The sequence below is a fragment of the Eptesicus fuscus genome, chromosome 21, assembly GCF_027574615.1.
Source record: "Eptesicus fuscus isolate TK198812 chromosome 21, DD_ASM_mEF_20220401, whole genome shotgun sequence".
Lineage (NCBI taxonomy): Eukaryota > Metazoa > Chordata > Mammalia > Chiroptera > Vespertilionidae > Eptesicus > Eptesicus fuscus.
The window spans coordinates 9,272,780-9,297,657 of record NC_072493.1 but is presented as its reverse complement, the minus strand read 5'-3'; the positions used below and the strand labels follow the sequence as shown (position 1 = coordinate 9,297,657).

Below are 24,878 nucleotides of genomic sequence, written 5' to 3'. Positions count from 1 at the left end.
CATGAGTGTTGTCTTGGTCTTTGTGCAAATGGCACCAAACCGTACATATCCTTCTGTAACTTGGTTTTCCACTCAGCATTGACCCATGTTTATATTCATCTTAACTGTTGTGTAGTATTCCATCCGGTTGCCCCTACTCGTCTCCTTACCTGTGTGTATGTTCTGCCGTTAGTAGACATACAGGTGTTCCCGGTATTTCATGGTTCTCCGCAGTGCTGGCAGCAGCACTCTTCCACGTCTCCTTGGACACGTGCGTGAAGTTCCCTGGGCTACACAAACAGCCCTGGGACTGCAGGAGTCCGAGGGTTTGTGCTTCTCCAGCTTTACCAGATGTTGCCAACGCACTGTGCACATGGGTGATGCCCGTTTACACCGCCAGCAGCAGTGAATGAGCGACCCAGACGTCCTGTTCCCGCTCTGAATTGCCTGTGCTGATGCTTCCTGGCTGGCCCTTCATCAGCGTCAGTGTCTCGATTCCATTCCAGGTCGGGCCACAGAGCACAGTTGTGAGGACCCAGTGCCTCTGTAACCACCTGACCTACTTTGGCAGCGACTTCTTCATAGTGCCCCGGACAGTGAACGTTGAAGACACGATCAAGCTATTCCTGCGCGTGACCAGCAACCCTGTTGGGGTGTCCTTGCTGGCCAGCCTTTTGGGGTTCTACATGCTCCTGTTTGTGTGGGCTAGGAGAAAGGATCAGGCAGATATGCAGAAGGTGAGGAGACTTTTGATTCCGAAAGTTTTGCCACAGCGGCTTGAGTATGTTGAAGAAGGTGGGGAAAAAATACCTTCATCCAAAGAGGCAGGTCCCATGGTTCCAGGTAGCGGAGAAATTCAAGTGCGAGTATTCTTAAATTTCTCTTTATATCTACTCTCTCAAGGCCTAGGAACTTAACCCTTTATATCCTTTTTTTCTTTTAGCCAAGGTTGAATTCTCATGTGATTCATTTAGGAATAGGCCAAAAGAAAACATGTAGAGAATTTAACTATAACCAAATGCATGTTTATCTCACTTTATACATTGCACATGAAAGTTATATGTAAGTCAAATTATAATTTAATGTAATTGCAATATATAAAAAAACCTGTAAAATTTTTTTTGAAACAAACAAAAAATGCTTTGACGGCTGCCTGTTCTTAATTTCTGTTCTATTTCTTTCTTGCTCTTGTGTTTTCTTACATTTGGAAATTGTAGAACGCAATTCTACAACATGTTCATTTCTTTGTTGCCGTGGGTATAGGATTGCCAGTTTTAGTAAATAAAAATACAGGATGCCCAGTTAAATTTGAATTTCACATAAATAGTGAATGCATTTTTGGTGTAAGTATGCCCACAAATTATTCAGTGTTTGTCTGAAATTCAAGTTTAATTGGATGTTTTGTATGTTATCTACCTGGGTGGGAGGGAAGTGGAAATATTGAGAGGCCCAAGACGTGGTTGACTATTTCAGTTTAGAGGCATAAACCCTGGCCTTTCAGCCCTCCCCCCGTATCTCTTAACCTGGGTCTCTTCCACCTCCCTTTGCTGTCCAGACCATGGCCGGATCTGCAGCCGTGCATCCTCCTGCTCCTTAGCGGGGGAAGCAGCTCCAGGAGACTGAGGAAGGGCCAGCCCATTTTCTTGTTCTGCTTTTCCCGCAGGTGAAGGTCACTGTCCTGGCCGATAACGACCCCAGCTCTCAGTGTCGCTACCTCATTCAGGTCTCCACTGGATATCGAAGAAGGGCCTCGACAACAGCTCAGGTTAATGAAACAAATGTCCCTCACTCACTGCTCTGTCCCCTGCCACGTGAGGTACCATCCACTCTGATATCCCGGCGTCCTGTAGCACTTACGGGGGATCACGGAGGGCTACTTCCTAGTCCTGCCCTGTAAATCTGAAGAGCCCTCTGTCCTTATCTGAGACCCCAGAGACTTCATCTCAGTCCAGTGTCTCCGCCTTCGTCTTTCTCCTTGGGGGTAAACCCAAAGATCCAAATAGCCACGTTAGGACGTCCTGTGTCATGTCTCAGGTGGTGGTCACCCTGTACGGGTCAGAGGGACGGAGTGAGCCCCATCACCTCTGGGACGCCCAGAAGGCAGTCTTTGAACGAGGGGGGCTGGATGTCTTCCTGCTCGGCACCCGGTCCTCCCTGGGGGAGCTGCACAGCCTCCGGCTCTGGCATGACAACTCGGGTGCCAGCCCTGCCTGGTAAGCACCTGCCTCACGCTGGCTGGTGGTGGGTTCAGCTTGTCATCGCACTAAATAACAACAGTACCTTGAGCCAAGAAGTCACAAGTTAGATTTACATTTCAAAGCTGTCTATAAAGAAGAAACCCTAGAAATCAATGTGGAAATGAACAATACGATTTTTTGTGGATTTAAGAATGATAGATGTTTTATTTTTCTTCATTAAATGTTGTCATGGTGTGTACAACAAATAATCACAAGGAAATACTGCCCCAAAGTACCACGAATTAAAGGTATCTCTAATATGAAATATACTATATTCAAAGAGTAAATTTAATAAACAACTATATCCTGAATTCTGTGCATTGGGTCAGAATTAAGAGCTTCAGGAGAGAGGAAAGGTGGGATGAAGAAGTGGTGTGTGCCTAGGGATGTTCAGTGATGAGTCTGTGCTGGGTCCCGATGGTTCTGCCTCTGCCTTCAGCAGCACCGTGAGAAGGAGGGGAGGGGCGGGGAGAAAGATGATGAAATGAATTACGGGTGAAGATTATTGGCTGTTGGGGTTAGGAAAAAAGAAGGGAATGAAGTCAAAGATCCAAGGCTCGTGTCCTCAGAGGCACCGTTCCTGAATACCGGCCACTCTGAAAAGGGTATGCAGCTGCCCAAAGTCAGTCTTGCCCTGCGAGGCTAGATACACCAGCCACGAGGCCGGAAGAGCCTGATCATTTGCTTACTGTTTCCATTCTGATCGGGCATCTACAAATCAGTTTCATTTACAAAGGCGAATAATAAGCACTTGACAAGATGCTCAACTTGGTTAGTCATCAGGAAATGCAAATTAAAACCACAGTGAGATAGCACTGAACACCCAGTGCATGACTAAAGTTAAAAAGTCTGACAAAACCAAGTTTGGGAGAGGGTGGGGCACGCTCACACAGCACTGGTGGGAGTGTAAAAGGTACAGCCACGTTGGAGAACAGGCTGTCAGTTTCTTGTACAGTTAAACATACATTGACCAGCCGAGACCGGTTTGGCTCAGTGGATGGAGCGTCGGTCTGCGGACTGAGGGGTCCCAGGTTCGATTCCAGTCAAGGGCATGTACATTGGTTGCGGGCACATCTCCAGTGGGGAGTGTGCAGGAGGCAGCTGGTCGATGTTTCTCTCATCGATGTTTCTGGCTCTCTATCCCTCTCCCTTCCTCTCTGTAAAAAATCAATAAAATATATTTTTTAAAAAAAAAAAAATACATTGAGCATATGACCCAGACATTCCGCTCCTAGATAAATGGAAAAAAAAAATGTCCTTCAAGACTTATACACGTATATTCATAGCTGTTTTATTGTTAGTAGCCCCAAACTGGAAACAACACAAATGTCCCTCAGGTGAATAAACAAATAAAAGAAAGTATATTCATTAGACGGAATACTGCTCACCGACGAAAAGAACAATCTGCTAATACATACGACATGGATGAACTCCTAAAAGCATGCTGACTGAAAGAAGCCAGGCTGTGTGAATGCATACTGTGTGGATCACGTGTATGAAATTCTTTTAAAAAGGAAAACGGCAGAGACAGAAAGCAGATCAGAGGACACCTGGGGCCAGGTAGCCACCTCTATCTATCTGTTCTGTAAGATAGAGGCAGACAGGATGCTTGTCGAGGTGGCTGGGCACCCTCACATGTGGAACCGGGAAGCTTAGAGGACACACACACACACTGGACTGTTTGTAGGCTCCAGGATCCGCATTCTGGTGTTCGGGACATGAACTCCCTGAGGAAATGGGATCAGCTCTCGCTTCTTCCTTTAGTTCTTGCCTTGCAGTGAAACAGAATCCACTGACAGGGCAAGATTACTTCCTTTTTTAAATTATCTGATTTGTTTTTTATTTAAGTATAATTGACATACAACATATTGGTTTTAGGTATACAATATAATGATTCAATATTGGTATATTTTACAAAATGATCCCCATAATAAGTCTAGTAAAATCTATCACCATACATAGTTACAGAATTCTTTTTCTTGTGCTGAGAAATTTTAAGATCTACTCTCTTAGAACTTTTTAACATGCAGGACAGTATTATTAACTACAGTCGCCATGTATCCCCATGACTTACTTGTTTTATAACTAGAAGTTTGTACCTTTTGACCCCGTCACCCATTCCCCCCAAATCTCCCACCTCTTGGCACCTACCAGTCTGTTCCCCGTATCTATGAGCTTTTCTTTAGTTTTTGTTTTTGCTTTTAGATTCCACATATACGTGAAATCTTATGGTGTTTGTCTTTCTCTTTCTGACTTATTTCACTTAGCATAATGCCCTCAAGGTCCATCCATGTTGTTGCAAATGGCAGTTTCATTCTTTTTTATGTGTGTACACCATAGTTTTAAACCCATTTATCCATCAATAGACATTTAGATTGTTTCCATAAGATTGCTTCTTATTACAACAGCTGAATTGTGCCCCCCTCCCTAACATGGTTATCTTCATTTTACTATAGGTATGTAAACCAGGTAATTGTCAGCGACCTGGCAGGTAACAGGAAATGGCATTTCCTATGCGATTGTTGGCTGGCCGAGGACCTTGGAGACTGTGAGCGTGACCGGGTCTTCCTACCAGTCTCAAAGAAACAGCTCTTTTCCTTTAGGTATTGTTGGGAAATGATTGGGTTTTACAGGTCTCTGAAGCTCTCTTCATTTTTCTTCATCCTTTACTCTTTCTGTTCTTCAGACTGTATAATTTAAATTGACCTATCTTACGTTTGCTGATTCTTTCATCTGCCCACTCAATTATGTTATGAGCCTCTCTACTGAATTTTTCATTTCACTCAGTGTATTTTTCAACTGCAGACTTGCTACTCAGTTCTTTTTAAAAAGTAATTTTTATCTTTATTGATATTTTTATTTGGCAAGATATCATTCTCACTTACTTTCCTTTAGTTCTTTAGACACAGTTTTCTTTAGTTCTTTGAACACACTTAAAATGACTTGAAGTCTTTGTCTAGTAAATCCAATGTCATGGCTTCCTCAAGGGCAATCTGAGGAGGAGGGTGTCTCTAGCTTTATAATCTGGAAATGTAAGTAAATTTTCCCCAAAGAGAGTTACTGTCTCTGTTTTTCCAGGGCTGTCTGCTTATACCAAGATTCCTTAAAAGATAGTCCAGGAGCAAATATTTTATGAATGCCTACATGTGAAGTATTCATGGAGAATTGCCTCCAACACTGCCTTTGTTGTTGTGTCAGTCTTTTGTCAGTCTGGCTGTTATTCTTTTAAAGTAGACTGCCATTTCTCTCTTTAATATTTTACCTTTATTCTTGATGTTCCAAATTTTATCATAATTCTTTTTACTGTGGGTTCATTTTTTTAATCCTGTTTGGTACTCAGAAGGTACTTTCAAAAATGTTTTTATTGTGGTAAAGTACAGTTAACATAGAATGTACTTTTAATATGCAAAATCACATCTTCAATTCTGAAAAATTCTCAGATGTCACCTCTGAAAATATTGTTCATCTGACATTCTCTTACTCTATGTTGGAGCCTCAAACTATCCTCCATGGTGTTTGTTTATTTAATATATACATATACTAGAGGCCCGGTGCATGAAATCCATGCATGAGTAGGGTCCCTAGGCCTGGCCGGCAATCAGGGCCGATTGGGGCCTTCTGGCAGCCGGCCGGGGCCTCCCTTCATTCCGTGCTGATGTGGTGGTCAACACACGTCACAGTGAGCCATCGAACTCCCAGTCTCCCGGTTGAACTCCCGAGGGGACACTTTGCATATTAGCCTTTTATATAGAGATGTATTTTATTTCAGAGAGGAAGGGAAGGGAGAGGGAGAGAGGGAGAGGGAGAGATAGAAACATAATGATGAGAGGAAATCATTGATTGGCTGCCTCCTGCACCCTACTGGGGATTGCGCTGGCAACCTGGGCATGTGCCCTGCCTGGGAATCAAACCGTTGCCTCCTGGTTCATAGGTCACCGCTCAACCACTGAGCCACACTGGCTGTTTGTTTTTTATTCCTCACCCAAGGTAATATTTTTATTGACATGAGAGAGAGAGAGAAACATTGATTGGTTGCCTCCTGACTGGGGATAGAATTTGCAACCTTTTGGTGTATGGGATGACGCTCCAAACAAATAAGCCACCCAGACAGGGCTATCCTCCGTGTTTTGAAACTACTCTTGGGTAATTCTTTTATTTTGTTCTATAGTATATTCTGGATCGATTCTTTAATACTACATTTCAGTTCACTAATTTTCTCTTCAACAATATTTATATATCCTATTTTTATTTATTTTAATGACCGTATTTTTCCATTTCAAGGCTTCTAATTTATTTTGCTTCTGTTTTTTTCATAATTTTGTATTCTCCTTAAGTGAATATTATTTCTTTACTTGTATTTTTGTACAACCTGAAATAGGTATTTTAAAGACTGTCAGACTGTCCCATGAAATTAATTTCTTCTGGGCTGAATTATTGATTGTGTTAGCTGCCTTTCTCAGCATTAGATCTTATTTCTTTTTTAAATATATTTTTATTGATTTCAGAGAGAAAGAAGAGGGGGAGAGAGAGAGAGAGACAGAAACATCAATGATGAGAGAAAATCATTGATCGGCTGCCTCCTGCACACCCCCTATTGGGCATATGCCCTGACTGGTAATTGAACCATGATCTCCTGGTTCATGGGTCAACACTTAAACACTGAACCACACCGGCCGGGCAACGTTAGATTTTTTTATGTGGTGAGGAATTTTGAGTTGTATATTCATTTCCAGTGTTTTCTTATTAAATCTCAATCTCTATCTATTTCCACACTTCCCTCTGCCTTGTAGCTTTTCTGACGTTTCAATCCAGTCCTCACATCTCTAGAACTAGGCCTTATCACAGCATTTTGGAGCTCCTATTCCTCCATGAAATCAGTGCAGCGAGGGCTATTGCGGATCTCGCCATGAACCGCTGGGTCCCTCGGCTCAATTGCTGATCTTGGGGCTGCCCTCTTTCGCCCACCGCTCTGCTGTCCGTGTGCAGCTCTGTGGCAGGCTTGCTCTGTAGTGTCCTTTCACAAGCTCAGCTCAGCCCTGGCTTCAAGCAGTGGCGATGGCTCGACTCTCCCTTCCCCAGTCTATGTATGAAACACGTGGTTCCGTTTCCCTGCAAGCGTCAGCCTCCCCGTGTCCTGCCTTCTCCCAGACCTGGCGCCCGGCAGCCCGTGGCTGCTTCCCCTGGTTTCTCACTCCGTTCCTCCCTCAGAGATGTGGATTTCGTTTTGAAGCCCAGCTAATAATTTTGGTTTTTTCTTTTTATATCTTCCTTACAGTTCCTCCACCTTTAGAGTAGAGAATGTGCTCAGAATATGACTTCAGCAAACTATCTTGAGTGCAAACCTAATGCAGACTTTTTAAAAGTAAAAATATTTATCAAAACGCTTTAGAGAGAGAAGCAAATATATTTTGAAGACTAAAATAAAAATGAATTTTTAGGTGAAACAAAAAAAAGCAAAAATTCTTAAAAAGCTAAAACAACAGTTTTTAACTTTAAAAATCTCAGACCACATAAATTAACCTTACCCTCAAAACCTCTTTATCCTAAAATAACAAAAGAATCACGCTATCGGTCATGTGACAGCGCCCTCGCCCAGGTGTGAGTAGTGGCGGCGTTGTTGCTATGCAGCCTGTTGCCGGGCAAGCCACCCCGTCGTCCAGGGCGCTTTCAGAAGGAAGCCTCATGCCTCTCCTGTTGTGGTTTGTGTTCCCAGACACCTGTTCTCCTCCATGGTCGTGGAGAAGTTCACCCAGGACTCCCTGTGGCTCTCGATTGCCACTCGCCATCCCTGGGACCAGTTTACGAGAGCCCAGCGGCTCACGAGCTGCACGACCCTTCTGCTCTGCAACCTGGTCACCAGCCTCATGTTCTGGAGGATGAACGGGCCCGCCGCCCGCAGAGACGAGCAAGGTCTGGCCGAGTCCTGCGGGTGTGGCTCCTGGCATGTGATTCTTCTCCTCTGCTTCACGCTCCTACTCTCCTCACTCTCACAGCCTCCCGCCTGCCTTCCTTTCTTCCCTTTGCTGCCTAACGTTAGAATACGCTAACTAACCGTGGTCGGCAAACTGCGGCTCCCGAGCCACATGCGGCTCTTTGGCCCCTTGAGTTTTTAGCAAAGGCCAGCTTAGGAGTACCCTAATTAAGTTAATAACAATATACCTACCTATATAGTTTACGTTTAAAAAATGTGGCTCTCAAAAGAAATTTCAATCGTTGTGCTGTTGGTATTTGGCTCTGTTGACTAATGAGTTTGCCGACCACCGGGCTAGCAGGTCTCACTGTTCCCAGTCATTAGCAAGGGAAGCAGCTTTAGGAACCCGTCTGGATGGTCAGTGCCATATCTTCTCCTTAGACAATCACAGCGAAGCTGCTAAGTAAGACTTACACCTGGGAGAGGGGGGCTGTCCGGTGGTTTCAGCTGCTGAAGGTTGACGTAAAGCTTTCCTTCCAGTGGGTCCGTGTGCCGTGACCTGGTCCGAACTGCTTGTCAGCATCCAAACTGCCATCATCCTTTTCCCAGTCAACCTGGTTATAGGGCGGCTCTTCCCACTGACTCAGCCCCAGGAGCCTCTGCCCCTCTCTGCTCCCCGGCAGGCCCCCTGCCTCTCAGATGCGTCTGCGGAGCCTCTCTCGGCCTCAGAGGCAGTGGAGGTAAGCCTGTGTGGAATTCTACAGGTGAACTCCTGCTTCCTTTCCCCAGGAGCTAGGAAAGGCCAGTGAAAAGGCTGTCCGGTCTTATTAGCCCTATCAGCGTCCCCTAATTCCTGCCCCTGGGTTCTGACCCACCGTGCCGCTGGTTTTCCTCCTGGTTCTGAGGCTCCATGTGCAGAATGTACCGCTCTGGGCTTGTTTTAGCTTCTGATGTTTGGTCAGGCTGTCCCTTCTTTCATTCTATATTCTCTCATGAAATTAGTTTTTTTTTTTTATTTTAAAAAAGAGTTTTTTTAAAATATCTTTTCATTTATTTTAGAGAGAGGAAGGGAGAGGGAGAGAGAGAAACATCAATGATGAGAGAGAATCATTGGTCGGCTGCCTCCTGCATGCTCCACACTGGGGATCAAGCCTGCAACCTGGGCACGAGCCCTGACTGGGAATCAAACCGTGACCTCCTGGTTCACAGGTCACCGCTCAACCACTGAGCTAAACCAGCTGGGCATGAAACTAGTTTTGAAGCTCCTGGGAGGTGACTTCCTTTTTAAAAAGCAGAGACAAAATGAGACACGGAGGGTCTTCACACTAAGGATACGCTCCTCTGAGTGGAGACCGCCTGTCGTCCCTACCACTCCTGGGTTGATGTAGCACGGCCTGACTCTCCTCATCTTGGTTCTGCATTCAGGAGCTGAAGGAAACGGTGGGGTTTCTGCTCAGGAGAGACCCGGGCCTCCTCTCAGAGCGTGAACCACCCTCGTGGGGCTCCTACGGCGAGAGCCAGCTGGTGGCGCTGTTATCCAGCCTCATTCATTCTCACCTGGAGGGTGCAGGCTGCCATCAGCAGGCAGCAGCCTGCGGGGCAAGTGGTAAGGCCGCAGGTGTAGCACCAATCTCTCCTCTCCTCCGGCCCCCCTCCACCTCTTTCTTACCTGTCAGCATCACAGCAGGCACCACCCAGCCTTCTGCTTGTTTTAATTTCCTTAGGCTTTTAACAGAGCTGATACTTTGATCCCTCCAGTGGCTTTTGAGACAATATATCCAGTGATTAAAGTAAAGAATTAAGGAAAAACCCACAAAAGTGTTTTCTGTGTGAGACCCCATATGCCATCTGCTTTGTTAGAGACTGTTGAAACTTGTCGTTCTTCTTCTGCTGTGGGTGGTGAGATTAGGAAATCTATGGGTTCTCGAATATAGTTTGGGCCTCCTGGGCACTTACCTAGTACAGTCACATGTGCTGCAGTTCTGGTGGAAAAGCTCAATCAGGTTATTTTTATTTTTATTGATTTCAGAGAGGAAGGGAGAGGGAGAGATAGAAAGTCAATGATGAGAGAGAATCATTGATTGCCTGCCTCCTGCATGCCCCACACTGGAGATCAAACTCACAACCCGGGCATGTGCCTTGACCAGGAATCGAACCGTGACCTCCTGGTTCCTAGGTCAACACTCAACCACTGACCCATGCTGACCCGGCTCAGCCAGGTTTTGAAGCTCTAGATCAAAGTGTGGAATTATACACGTTGTTAGAAAGTTACCGTTGTGCTCAGAGAAGACACTATATTGTGGGCGTTGGGTGCAATCTCCGCTCATGGGAAATTTAACCTCGTCATCAGTTAATGAGTCGCTCTTCTCCGCCAGTTAGTGCTGGTTACTGAAACCCTCCACTTACTAACAAGTGTCAGCCTGGAATCTGTTTTCAGTGGCTGCTGGGAACCACCGTCACCTCCGCTGCTACCTGCTCAGGGTTCTGCAGAGGCTGCGGACGCCCTTGAGCGCCTTGGGTCCCACCCGGGCCGACCAGCCTGGCGACCGCCTGGGTGCAGCCAGCCACCTGCAGAAGCTCCAGCAGCTCTTGGAAACACACGTTCTTCCCTCAGAGCAAGGCCCCGCCGGGTAACCACCGCACCTGGCTCTCCTTCCCCGTTACCCGCTGAGCCCCCGCCTCCCCTCAGCCGTTGGCCATGAGATGATTACTTCGCCTTCTCTTCTTAAGGGAGGCCACCAGTTTCCCCATCCTGAGCCCAGAAGGAGGGCGCAAGTCCCCCGCGGCTGGTCCCTCCAGATGGTGGGCTCCCATCTGCTGGCTCCTGCTGGGCGCCACTAGCCTGGCCGCGGCCTTTTTCACCGCGCTGTACAGCCTGGAGCTGAGCAGGGACCAGGCCACCAGCTGGCTCATCTCTACCATCTTATCGGTGCTTCAGAACGTCTTCCTCATCCAGCCCCTGAAGGTACGTGGTGACGGGCCACCCGCATGGAGGAGCCACTGCCGTTGCCGGGCACTTGGGAAACTGAGGTCGGTGGGTGCCACCCAGGCTGCCCAATGGTCAGAAACTGGGCCAAAAAAGGCAGCCCCCGAAAAGAGATGGGAAGAGTGAAATTGTAAGGAATGTGTGTGGCGTAGTCCCAGGAAAGCTAACAAGAACTGAGAGACTCGTAGAGAAAGACTGGGAGTTGCAGGGGGGTAGTCAAGAAGTCAATTGAGAACAAACTATTAAGGGGGAAAAAGTACTTTTTAAAAATGTTTAATTAAAGAAAATGTCAAAACCACACAAAAGTGTGTAGAGAATAGTGTAATGATTCCTAAAGTTGTTTTAACTACTTCAACAGTTACCAATTTATGGCCAATCTTGTTTCCTCTAGTTTGAGGGGAAAATAGCACTAGACTTCACATTTTATCTGTAAATATTTGCCCGTATATTTCTAAAAGATAAGGACTCTTTTTAAAAAAAATATAAATATAAACCCTTATCACACCTAAATAAATTAGCAATAATTTCTTAATATCCACACAACAATATGAATGTACTAACACTACTAAACTATACACTTTAAGAAGGTTAAGAAGGCAGGTTGCTTATGTGTATTTTACCACAATTTTTTTTTAAATGCAGTGTTCAGATTTTACCAGTTGTCTGATAAATTTTTCTGTTTAGTTTAAATCAAGATCCAGGTGTAGTTAGTTGCTGTGTCTAAGTACTTTTAATACTATCTACAGCCCCCCGCCCCCACGCCCGCCCGTGTTCTTGCTATTTTCTCACACTGTATTTGTTGAAGAAAGCAGGTGGTGTGTCCTGTCGAGTTTCCAGGATTTGGGGTCTCGGTGGCAGGATTGCCTCCGCTCTCAGGTGGCCCGAGCTCCCCCAGCAGACCCGGGAGCTTTACTAGTAAAACTCTTCACGCCCAGGCCTCGCTCCAGACCAATTACATCGTGATTTCTAGAGCTGGGCTTCCCGGCCCAACGCGTTTACAGTTCCCAGGTGACTGCAATGAGACCCACTGATCATTGAAGAGGGGCTGAGTGCCCGGAGTAGGTGGATGTCCTGACTTTTAGGTGACACGTGCTTGAATACAGGCAGTCCTGACTTGGCACTGTTTCAATGTGCATTAACTTCAGGTTCCAGGGTTTGGTTAAAAGTTTCCAGCACTGCAGTTCAGCCTCATGGTATGTCAGCTGAGTGACTGCGTCAAGTACGAACTGCTGCTGGCTCCTCCGTGGAGAATTCGGTGGGACCCGTGGTTGGTCTTTCCTCCCAATCTAGGCCACTAGGGGGCGACTTTAAGTCTGCAGAGCAGACACACCCAGAATTGCTGCCTCAAATCCATTCAACTCCACAAGTAGAAGCAGAAAGAAAGAACCTCAAAGCCTAGACCTCGGGCCAGGCCCTGGCCCACGTTGTCCACCCTGGGGAGCCCAGGCAGAGCAGAATGGACTCGCCTGCAGGCAGGCCAGGCCGGGGAGAGGGAGGGCATCACCTGCACAGATTCTTCCCAGTAATTAAGGTGGGGCAAGGGGCGCAGGATTTTGACCCTGTCCTTTATTCTCCTGAGGACTGAGCACTTTCCCCCCTCCCCCTCCATGGAAATTGAAGGAGTGGGGAATCCTTAAGGTCGTACTCAATTCTAAGATCCCATGACTTCTTTAGCTAAACTGGGACCTGATCCTTGGAATTTTTTAAAGCGTGGCTTCTCCGCTCTAGCTCCTCACAGTTCTTCCAAAGACAGTGACCGAACGACCGGCACACATCCTCCCAAACCACTGAGCAGCTTAACTTCCCAAGCCCAGCAGATGATGGACTACGGGCAGGAATACAAATAGTAGCTTTATCCGGATGATTATGCAGAAATAATGTGAAATTATTCGATTCTCAGTTCTCCATAAATACGTCCAAATTCAACTGAAAATGTATTAATACCTTCACGTTTACACAATGATGTCACCGTGTTGGATCCTGTACCTGCTCACTGTTTTCTCCCGTGACTGGCCTGTCTAGGTGGTCTTCCTCTCGCTGTTCTTGTCGCTGGTCCTGAACAGGGTGCCCTGCCTTAGCAAAGAGAAGGATCAGCAGACGAAGAGGATCCTGGCACTCGCGGGTAACTCGAGCAGTTCTCACTACTAATCTAGTTTGGCGGAGAGCAGATTGTATCAGAATAGCGGCGTCCTCGCCGCCTCACTGACTCAGACACATGCCCCTTGGAGGGTCTTGTCTAACAACACACGTCGTGAGTCCCTCCTCGATTGTCACCCTCTCCTCAGAGCTTCCCTCTCACCAAATCCTAGGCCGCCGCCTCAATCTCTCCTCACTCCCAGCCCCACAGCTATTTCCAGCTGCTCCCCACCCCTCTGACTGCCAGCACGTGTTTCAAATTAACATCCCCAAACAGAAGTATTTGCCTGCCCCACCAATCTGCTTCTTTACTTTATTGTCTCATCACAGTTAAGAGCATCACCATTCTCTAAAAATGTCAGCATAATCCTGAATTCCCCTCTCCTTCCTCCATTCAGCCACCACGCCTAAGGCAGTCTGCCCTGAGACTGACCAGAGCCTCCTATCATGTGGCTGAACCTCACAAACACAGTGGTGGCAGGAAAGCAACCTGCAGGCAAATTAACCCGGGGTTCTGATCACGCAGAGCAAGGCATGTCTCGTCTAGAGGACTGTCTGTAATGAACAGATGCACGCCAGGGATAAAGGCCAACATTCAGGAGAGGGTTTGCCGTCTGCAGGGAGGAAGTGATGCCACCACGGAGGTGCTGGCGGTCACCGGCCTGGGGTGAGCAGTGCACACGCTGCTAAGGAGCAGCACCCCATTCCTTAGGAAATCAAGGAAATGAATAAGCTAACTACACACTGCCTTTGTAGTCCTCATTTCATTTGTTCATGCTCCTGAATTGCTGTTCCCTCTGCTCTGCCTAAAATGACTTGTTTTTGTCTTGTCCTCAGCCTTGTCCATCGGAAGAGTTCTAGCTAATACTTCAAAACAAACATCAAGTGTCACCTCCTGTGACTCCCGCAGGGATATCTAATTTCTCATTCTTCAGTGATTCCCCAGCACTGGGCACATTCATGCAGCCAAGTTTTATGTCCTATTCTAATTCACCCTCCTCCACTCACCTTTCTCTTCCATCCTCCCTCCCCCACCTTCTCCCTCCCCTCCCTCTCTCACCCTTCTCCATTGCTTCTACCCTCATCCTTCACCCTCATCCTTCACCCTCATCCTTCACCCTCATCCTTCACCCTCATCCACCTCCCCACTTCCTCCCCGCCCCCCACCTCCCTGGATCCTAAAATACCCAAAATTTAAAAAACACCGACGTCATGACACCACAGTTATATGGGCTTGTTGGTCACTAACCCGTAGAGATGTCTTATTTAAGGGGAAAGAGTGGGTGGTTTGAGGAGAGATGGTCCTGAGGTAAGAACCAGACGCTGCGGGCAGCTCGTACATAGAAACCCCATAATGGAGGGCCTGGGGGGGGGGGGGGGCGGTGTATGGAAGGGCTGCTGTCCTCGGGCTCCGTAGTGAAGAACGGGTGCGTGTGGACTGGGAATGATTTGACAATGTGGTATGTACGACCCATAATAACATGTACCGTGTAGCACCAAGCATTTTATTGTGATATGGATATTCACGTGATAAAGTTAAGTGTAAATCCGAGAACCAGTTATGTCTTAGGCAACATATATATTAATGTACATGCTTATATGTGTAGGGTAAATAATGTACAATCATGTATATTATATACTATGTATCACTCTTGTATTATATATGTGGCATATAGGTTAATGGGTGAATTTGTAAAATATTTTAATATTGGCATAATACATAAGATTAATTTCACTTCTCTCCTATAGGGAGTAGTTTCAGGGAGTAGTTTCAGTAGAATTTCAGCTTTGAGCACTGACATAGGAGCTTGAGCTTCTTCCTCAAGTTACTCCTTCTCTGGTCTACAAGACCAGGGTGGTAAGTAAAGACTCTTCATTTTAAGAGTTGTTCCCTATAATGTTTGTGAGGGGCATTAGTATAAGAATAAGGAACAGCACAGAACGGGTGCTGGTTGGCCAGTGATGAAAGTGGGTGTTCACCTGGTTGTCCCGACTCATGTCAGTGTTAATAGGTCGGCCACTGGTAGTCAGGTAGGCATTGGCTGAGGGCTAGGAGTGCTGTGCTTAGTTGTTTTGATGTATGGAGTATTGAGATAATAGTAGCATTAAACGGAGAGGATTGGGGCTAGACTGTCCTAGCTTGTCGGAATGGATTGTAGGATCGCATAGGCAAGTAGGAAATACCACACTGGCATGCTGTGCTGGGGAGTGTTTAGAGGGTTGGCTGGGGTGTAGTTATCTGGGTCTCCTGGGAGGTCAGGTGAAAAGAGACCTAATGTTAATGTCAAAATTAGGAGCAACAGGCTTAGGATCTTTGATTGTGTAGTATGGGTGGAATGGAATTTTGTCTGTCAGGTGGGATTCCTGTTGGGTTATTGGATCCTGTTTTGTGAAGGAATAGATGTTTACTTACTAGAGCTGAGATGAGAGTAATTGGAAGGATGGATTAGAAGGCAAAGAATCGGCTGAGGGTGGCTTTATCAGCTGAGAATCCTCCTCAGATTCCCTCAACCAGGCTGGTTCGAATGTAAGGCTTTGCTGACATTGTAATGATGGTTGCCCCTCAGAAAGATACTTGATCTCATGGCAGTACATAACCTATAACTGTTGCTGCTGTTACAGAAAATGGTCAAAGGATTCTGATATTCTAGGTCCCTGTGAGGACGTAAGATTTGTAATATAGACCTCGTCCCACGTGTAGAAATAGGCAGTAAAAATATGAATGAGCCCTGGCCAGTGTGGCTCAGTTGGTTGAGCATCGTCCCATGCACCACAAGGGTCGTGGGTTCGATTCCCCATCAGGGCCCACACCCAGGTTGCAGGTTTGATCCCCAGTCAGAGTAGGAAGCAACCGATCGATGTTTCTCTCCCTTCCTCTCTAAAATCAAATTTTTAAAAATGAGTGCTCTGTTGGCATGGAGATATTGGGTAATTCAGCCATAGTTTACACGCTGGCAGATGCTGTTACAAAAGAGAAAGCAGGGACTGTCTGACGTGAGGTACAGAGCCAGAAGTCCTGTGAGGATTCGCAGAGCAGGCAGATTCCTGGAAGGGATGTGGAGTTTCATCAATGAATAAGTTGTTGATAATTTTAATTAGTGGGTGGGATTTTTGGATATTGGTCATTACTGTTTTTATAGTTGAAATACAGTGATTTTTCATGTCATTGGTCCTGGATAGATTCCATGTAAGAATAATGATTGACAAATGTATTTTAAGTAGTCTTTGTGGTTAGTTTTGTGGGATTTTCTTCAAAACACTCACCAATTGATGGAGGACTTGAGTCGATTGGGAGTGGAGGGGGTGGTTGTGGAACTGTGATGAATTTTGGTGGGTCTTCTTTAGGCTTGGTAATATTTTTGATTGATTTGTGAGAAATGTTGGGAGGCTTTGGTTATACAACAGCTGTGGCTACTTACGGAACAATATCCCAAAGTGTGAGTTTCTAATAAAACTGTGCTGGGAGCATTTGCCTCTGGTTTAATTAGAGAAGTTATATTAATTTTATGTGTACTAAAAATGAGGAGGTGGAGGTTGTGTTTAAGTTTAATGGGCCAGGCGGCTGGGCTATTTGTGACACCGGGGATGCTGGATTTTTCAGGGGAGCTGCGGGTCCTACGGCTTTCTATAGTTATATACTTGACTTGTAGTCAAAGCAAAGGTTACTGGTCGATCCTTGCTTACTAGAGTCCTTACAATAGAAATTACTTGTGGAAACTAAGTATAATGTGGCTTAGTGTCAATGTAATCAGAAAAGAGAAGTACAATTTGACTAGGCCTTTTCGGTTGGATGGTAGTAGAGCAGCTTTTATTTGGAACTGGGAGATTAATTTTGGTAAAACATTTTCTAGTCAGATTAGGTTGAGCAATAGTGGTGCTGACTCTTGGTTCATTTTGCTGATACGTTCATTAATGGTGAGAGGTGGTAGCTGATCGTTGGAAACTATCCAAGAAGGTTAGAGAATTTGAATAGGTTTGAAGGATAATTAAATTTTAGATGCTGTGTCATAAGGTTGAGTTCAAGTGCAAGAACAAAACCTAGTACAGTTACCTAGGGCTGTCAGTTTCAAACGATAAGATGTAGTCATCTGTGGAACAGTTGTGGGGGAAACTTTTGGAAATAAAGAAAGCAGCAAAGATGCTTCTCATGAAGACACATTTGATAGAATTTGTTGGGGAGGCTTATGTTTACGGTTAGAGGAGGAGAGCGTGGTTGTGCTAGGAGGACAGATGACTGAGGACTGCAGAGGCTGCGAGGGAAGTGGCACGAGGGGAGTTAGCAGGGCTCAGGCGTAGCCTCCTGCGCACCTGGGTTGTGAGGGGCAGGATGACTCTTCAGCGCGCCCGCCTGACAGCCTGCACTGGCTGCCTCCCTGGGCATGCCTGTTAGGTTGGGATGACTGGTCTTTGGAGAAGAAGCCTGTGAGGAAAGGCCTTCCAGGAATGAGTGCGGTCCTGGGGAAGGGCGATGTGATCATCGGGCTGCCAGTTGTTTGTCTTTCAGGCTATGATTAATAATGCTCCCGGGACGTAAGAATGCGTGTGTGTGCAGATGTGGTTAATGCCGATGGTCACTATTCTTAGGTCGAATTGGCTTGAGGTAGAAAAGGCGACAATGATTTTAATTCCGTTGTGAGTAAGCGCAGCTTGCTGTGATAATGTGGTAATGGCTCCTAGGCATGATCTTGTTCGGATGAGCTGTTTTCTGTTAGAGGTAAACCAGGTTAGTAGGAAGATGCCTGCTGTGACTGCTGTACTCGGGTGGATGGCTCAGGGCTGACGGTGTGGGACTTTATACAGTGAAGGCAGTCGTGGGTGACGTCCGAATTGAGTGGATTTTCCTGTTGCACCTAGGAGGAGCCCAGCCAGTGGGAAAGGAGTCTTGCTAAGGTTGGGTAAAAAGATCTGTTGAATGTCTTTAGGAGTCAAAATTAAACAAGAATCCCTCCATTGACACAATAAATCCGATGTCTCCGATGCAGTTACATACGACTGCAGTGTTTGCATCTGTTCGACCATCATCCGATTGGTTAGTAGGAATGATGTAATTCCCCTCCTTCTCATCTGATGACTAGTTGAAAAAGGTTGTTAGTAGGGCATAAGATTAATAGTATGAGGCGTATAAGGAGGTATTTAAGAAATTGGTTAATGATAGGATCTGAGAATGTATATCATGCTGAGCATTCTGTGATTGATCTCAGAATAGTGGCTACTGGTGTAAATACAGGGCATCCAAAAAAAAATGTATATGCACTTTGAGTGATTATAAAGTCAGTGTTTATGAGCATCAACCTATGAACCAGGAGGTCATGGTTCAATTACCAGTCAGGGCACATGCACGGGTTGCAGGCTGGATTCCTGGTGGAGGCCATGTGGGAGGTGGCCGATCAATGATTCTCTCCCATCATTGATGTTTCTGTCTGTCTCCCTCTCCCTTCCTCTCTGAAATCAATATAAATATTAAAAATAAAGTCAGTGTTTCACATTTTCAGAATCTAAAGAAATCTCCAAAAATGAATGATTTTTTGTCTATGCCTGCTTTTATTTATTTTTATTTTATTGATTTCAGAGAGGAATGGGGAGAGAGAGAGAGAGAGAGAGAGAGAGCAGCATCAATAATGGGAGAGAATCATTGATCGGCCACCTCCAGAATGCGCCCCACTGGGGATCCAGCCCACAACCCGGGCATGTGCCCCAACCGGTAAACAAACTGTGACCTCCCGGTTCATAGGGCGACACTCACCCACTGAGCCATGTTGGTCAGGTGCTCAATGCCTGATTTTAAACTAATGACCGTTCTGGTCTAGGATTTGCTGATAATGTGAAGCAATAGTCACAGACGTCAAGAATCATTTCATTCAGTATTTGTGTGCCCTCAATTCATCGACTGTTGCGGGTTTTGTACCATAAACGTTATCATTTATGTATTCCCATAAAAAAAGTCTAGTGGCACGTTAGGATAAATTTTCTTTGTTCAAAGCTTAGTCTGGGTTCACCCATTATTTCAAACCAGTTACCCCTGAAAAGGAGTGAGTTATCAGCTGTTAAAGTGTGTGTACAATTTTCTGGGACACCCTATGTTATTGGGAAGTAGTCTAGCTTTAAGTTAAGTGTTATTTTTAGAGTTTGAATAGTTATTCAGAGTCAATTTGAGATGGTTCTTTCTGGGCCCAATTGGATAAATTTTGTTGGATTAGACTAGTGGTAAGTGTATGAAATTGTAGTTTTTACATAGTGAGGACACATCTTGTTTTCATAGATATTAGAGGTGGTTGCTGTGATTGGTAGGATTAGTACAAGTAGAGGAATTAGTATTGAGGAAGCAAATATAAATTACTACTTTCATTTGGAGTTGCACTAATTTTTTAGTTTCCAAGACCAATGGATAACTCCTATACGTTAAAAGTTAAAGGCCATGCTGATATATGTGGAGCATGAATTAGCAGTTCTTGCATATTCTTTCAGTAAATAAGAATTTTTAGTTTCTATCATTAAATTTTAAATCTAGTGTCCTCGTGCAGCCATATGAATAGTACAAAGTTCCCCACATGATTTCAGGGTAAGTGGGGAGGAGGAGGGGGAGCAAGTGTACTGTGAGGGTGTTTTCTCACGTGAGGATGGTTTAATGTTGTTTCTGTGAAGCGTTTTCCTCATTTTAATTAGTTTGTGGAGGGAACAGAGGGCGGGAATAACGATGTCAGCTCCTGGAAGGGTGATATATTAGACCATGACACTGTTGATTGTAACTGCGAGGAATTCTCCAATTAAAATAATTGTTGGGGTCTACAGCTGGATTAGTAAGACTTGCTAGTAGTCATCGTACTACTATTGGTGGAAGAATTGTTTGTAGGCCATGAGCTAAAGTTATAGTTTGGCTGTGAATTGGTTCATAATTTGAGTTTGCCGGGGGTGTAGTACTGAGGATGTAAGGCCGTGTGCGATTAGCAGGACAGGGCTCCTACTATATGGCTTCCTGGGTTTTGAATAAGGATGATTACAATTACTAGTGATGTGTGGTTGATGGAGGATGTGATTTTTAAGTCTGTCTGGTGTAGAGAGAACTGGTTGTGATTATGTCTCATAAGGATTGGGAAGGAGTATGCTGTAAGTTTGTTAGGACTGTTAGCATTACTGCAGTATTGGAGCATTATAGCACCCTAGTGTAGGTAATACAGTTGCAAGAACTACAGAGCCAGCAATGGGACTTCTCCGTGTACTTTTGGTCATAAATAGAGGCCATAGAGAGGCATTTTTACTGTAAGTGCTATGACTGTGCATGCTAGTCATAGAAAAATATTAGATCAAGAAGGTAGGCAGAGACTGAATTCAGTATTAAGCTAGTAGGAATGTAAGGAGCCCAGCCGGTGTTGCTCAGTGGTTGAGCGTCAACCTATGAACCAGGTCACGGTTCGATTCCTGGTCAGGGCACATGTCCGGGGTTGCAGGCTCGATCTCCAGTAGGAGGCATGCAGGAGGCAGCTGATCAATGATCTCTCTCATCATTGATGTTTCTCTCTCTCTCTCTCCCTCTCTGAAATCAATAAAAATACATAAAAAATAAAGAGCCTGTAGGTTTTGCATATGGATTAGTGCAACGAGCAGTGGAAGTGACCCACGGTGTGTGGAACAGGAAGCAAAGTCCTGCCTTCAGTCGTCTGTTAGACTTCCTCAGCCAGTGAGGAAGCACTAGCGCTGCTTCAGAGACTGTGAAATAGGATCAGCTCCGCGGTGGTGAACAGTATTAGCTAACGTCGGCCGCGTGTCCTGGAATTGCTTCACCCCAGAACCTGCACTTAACCAAACTGTGAATGTTCAAGTTTGGGAAGCACCCCTGGGGCGTGCTGCCAGCATGTGCTCCCCCGGCTAGAACTGTTTGTTTCTAGTCCAAGACAAGCACAGAAATGGAGAGTAAGCAGGTTAGAAACTTCCATAGCCATTGAGCTGACTTCCCTTGAGGCTGGAAACGAATTGCGTAGGCTGAGAAGTCCCTCATGATAGCAGGAGAATCTCCTTAGGCGTTTTCTTTGTTCCTTCAACATTTAACAGGAGGTTCGCACAATAAGTGCTCAACAAACACCGAGGAATAATTGCTTAACAAAACATAACATTTCTTGGCCTGTGTTTGAATTTCTGACAGCAAAATGTCCTCCATCATCGCCTGGTTCCAGAGACCAGAGGAACCCCGTCTATGTAGCGCCAGCTATCAACAATCCCGTTACGCGCCCAGAAAGAACCTTGAAAGAGAAGCAGCTCTTCAAGCTGACGGGGGAGATTTTGGGTATGGAGATGGGGCATGTCCATGCTGCAGCTCAGTGCCCAGCGAGGGTGGGGGCGGGAACAAAATGGGAACTACGGGAGGGTAAGGGCATTTTAAGGCGTTCGTTTCTGGGTTCCGGTAAGCAAGGTGGTGTGGTGAACGGGACTCCTGACGTCTTGATCTCACTGTGTGCTTGCGTAAGTCACTTCTCCACCTACGGAATGTGAGAACAAAACTTGATCCACCTGCACCTACTTCACAGGGTGGAGGGAAAACGGATGTGCTCTGAAAAGTGGGTATCCTGTCCGTGCCCGGACTGGGACACAGCTGGTGTTGGGAGTACTGGTTCCCTGGCCCCAAGGAGAGAAATTGTTTTCACTGTGCCTCCCTTCTTGTGAACAGAGAGAGAGCGGGGGGGGGGGGGGGGGGGGGGGCGGGGGGAGGTGAGGGGGGAGGTATTTAGTTTTAAGAACTAAAATACAAAAACTGTGTGTGGGATTTTACGTATGTTAAGTAAAATTTCTAATTAGTGGCAGAATGATTCTTGGAAGGGATATATAGATATATATTATCACTAACAGCCAAATGTTTTTGCTAATGTTTACAATTATTAGGTTAAACCATGTGAAAATGTCCTTTTTTTTTTTTTTTTTTTTTTTGCTGTTTTTGGCCTGTGGAAGTGTATTGTAGACTTAGAAATCATGCAGGAAAAGTTGTAGACTGTCCAAGCTAACGGCTCCGTGATGGTTTTGTTCTCTGCAATAGCACAAATCCTCTTCCTTGTCCTGGTGATGACTGCGGTCCACTCTGCACAGAGCCCCAGCCGATTCCACCTCCGCCAGGCTCTCAGGAAGAGCTTTGCTCACCGCTTCTCAGAGATCAGACTTGTGCAGCATTTCTACCCCTGGGCCAGGCACACCCTCCTCCCCAGCCTGTACGGGGGTCACAGAGGTAAGAACACCGTCCTGGGCCCAGCCACGCAGCTGGGGGCTTCAGTTCCTTTTCCAGACACCCCACCATGACGGGCCGGAACCCTGGAGAAAGGTCAGCTGGCTTTCCACATGGCTGCACCCATGAGGGGGGACGGCGCGGCACCCCAAGGACTCCCCTCTTTGGACCTCATCTAAGCAGGTTCGGGTTTATGTCTCTCCAGTCAAGGGTGATCAGGCCCATGGGGTGGATCCCCACTGGTGAGTCTCACAAGAGGCTGATAAGAGTGAGAATTTATTCACTTATAGCAGGGGTGGGGAACCTTCTTTCTGCCCAGGGCCGTTGGGATATTTATAACATTCGCGGGCCATAAAAAATTATCAACTTAAGAATTGGCCTGCTATGTTTGGTTAAATATTTAATTAACTCACCTTAATGCCTTGGCAGCGCCAGACCAGATGATTTTGAGGGTCTGATGTGGCCCGCTGGCTGGACGCTCCCCACCCCTGCCTTATAGCATAAAAAGTAACGGGAGTGTCCTAGCTGGTTTGGCTCAGTGGATGGAGCGTCGGCCCACGGACTGAAGGGTCCAGGTTCGATTCCGGTCAAGGGCACATGCCCGGGTTGCATGTTGGATTCCCAGTAGGGAGCGTGCAGGAGGCAGCCAGTCAATGATTCTTTCTCATCATTGATATTGCTATCTCTCTCTCCCTCTCCCTTCCTCTCTGAAAGCAATAAAAATATATTTTAAAAAAGTAACGCGAGTGGTCCCTGGGACTGGTTGCCTCCTTGTGGAGAGAACCACACGTGACTGAGAAGGTTGTTCAGTAAGCACAGAACCAGGAAAATGGTAACCAGAAAGATCTATTGGATACATTGCCTTGTGCGCAATCTTTCCAAGTCTGTGACGTGTTTGTAACTTTTCTTGTTTAGTTATCCAGTTCAGTTGCACAAATGTATATTGAGCACCTAGTAATGCTGGGAACTTCCTAGGAGCTAATGATAAAAAGATGGATATAATATGGTCTGTATCTTTAAATAAATTCACCATCAAGAGCAGTTGGTAGGCTTTGCCCTGGACAGTGTTGCAGAAATGCTAAACAATGTCTTCCCTAAAGAATGCTTCCTGTTCAGTATTTTTCACCAGTTACCAACACTTTGTCATACTATTACTTTATATCTTGTTCAATAAGAATTCTGGAAATTGTTGCATTCATTTAGCTCAGGATTGGTGGCTTCCTGTTGGAATTTAGAACACCTGGAAAAATCAAAAAGATATGTTCATCTCAGCAAACATTCACAGTCTTTTCTTAAAGATGTACAAGGTGCCTTTAGAAGAGATTTTGACTCCTATTTGTTGCATGTTGATTCTTTCTAGTTCAGTTTTAGGTGGCGACAGTTCTAGGATCAGGGCACATTCAATTTGCAGTCGGTAACCCTGCGCTGAATAAAATACCGACTAAAAAGGAAACAGCTGCAGGTGACTAAGCTACTGCCATTGTGATGGGTACAGTTCTCTGTAGTTCAGTGTCCTGATTTGGCTCAGTGGATAGAGCACTGGCCTGTGGACCAAAGGGTCCCGGGTTTGATTCTGGTCAAGGGCACGTACCTTGGTTGCAGACTCCTCCCCAGCCCAGGCCCCGGTTGGGACTCGTGCAGGAGGCAACCCATCGATGAGTTTCTCTCTGTCTTTCTCTCTTCCACTCTCCCTAAAAATCAATGGAAATCCTTGGGTGAGGATTAATAATTTTAAAAAAAGCTTAGTATATCTAAGTGTTTAGTGCTAGCATATGGTATTCACTGGATAAGTGCTAGCTATTGTTAACTAGTGAAATAGAAGCTCCGGCTAATCTAGAACCAAAGTGTACATGAATTACCTGGACATACCTGGACATGAATTACCTGGAATCACCAGATTGCAGCAGCAATCTGTAGATGGTGATAAAGAAACAGAACTAGGGAGACATGGGTGAAGCCCAGTAAAAATTGGCCCTAACATGGGTTCTCTCTTCAATTCTAAAAATCTTTACTTTCAGAATTGACGTAACCCAGTCCTCTTAGTACAGTTGTTTTCAGGAACACTGAAGCCCAAGCCATTCATGGCAGATAATCTACATCCTGTAAACACTTACCCTTCCTAAATAGCATGTCCCAGTGTTCAGTCACATACAGGGAAGGGTCTTTTCCTTTGCAGGACTTAATTCACATTTCTCTTGCTGTAATTTAAGCTTACTTTTTCTCTTTTGACTTTCTTCTGATGGAAAACTGATCAAAATTTTATCATAATTGTATATATTTTTCATTTAGGAAATACAAAGTGAGACCATATGTGAAGGTTGTCACCTCCTCCCTTTATCTTCTGCAGAACTCCCAGTCCTTTAACTTTCCATCTGTTCCCAGCAAACCTGTTCCTGCCAAATTCTCTAACATGATTTTTTTCTG

General features: G+C 45.6%; 1 protein-coding gene across 1 annotated transcript in view; it reads left to right on the top strand.

The window, feature by feature from the left end:
- Positions 1 to 24,878, top strand: part of PKD1L3 (polycystin 1 like 3, transient receptor potential channel interacting) — a 67,793-nt gene that overhangs the window by 28,536 nt on the left and 14,379 nt on the right. The window contains 12 exon segments of the mRNA XM_054711089.1: positions 486 to 716; positions 1,643 to 1,744; positions 2,014 to 2,192; positions 4,673 to 4,819; positions 7,930 to 8,126; positions 8,668 to 8,867; positions 9,553 to 9,733; positions 10,565 to 10,757; positions 10,858 to 11,092; positions 13,136 to 13,235; positions 21,387 to 21,527; positions 22,272 to 22,457. Of these exon segments, the coding sequence (XP_054567064.1) occupies positions 486 to 716; positions 1,643 to 1,744; positions 2,014 to 2,192; positions 4,673 to 4,819; positions 7,930 to 8,126; positions 8,668 to 8,867; positions 9,553 to 9,733; positions 10,565 to 10,757; positions 10,858 to 11,092; positions 13,136 to 13,235; positions 21,387 to 21,527; positions 22,272 to 22,457 (2,092 nt within the window).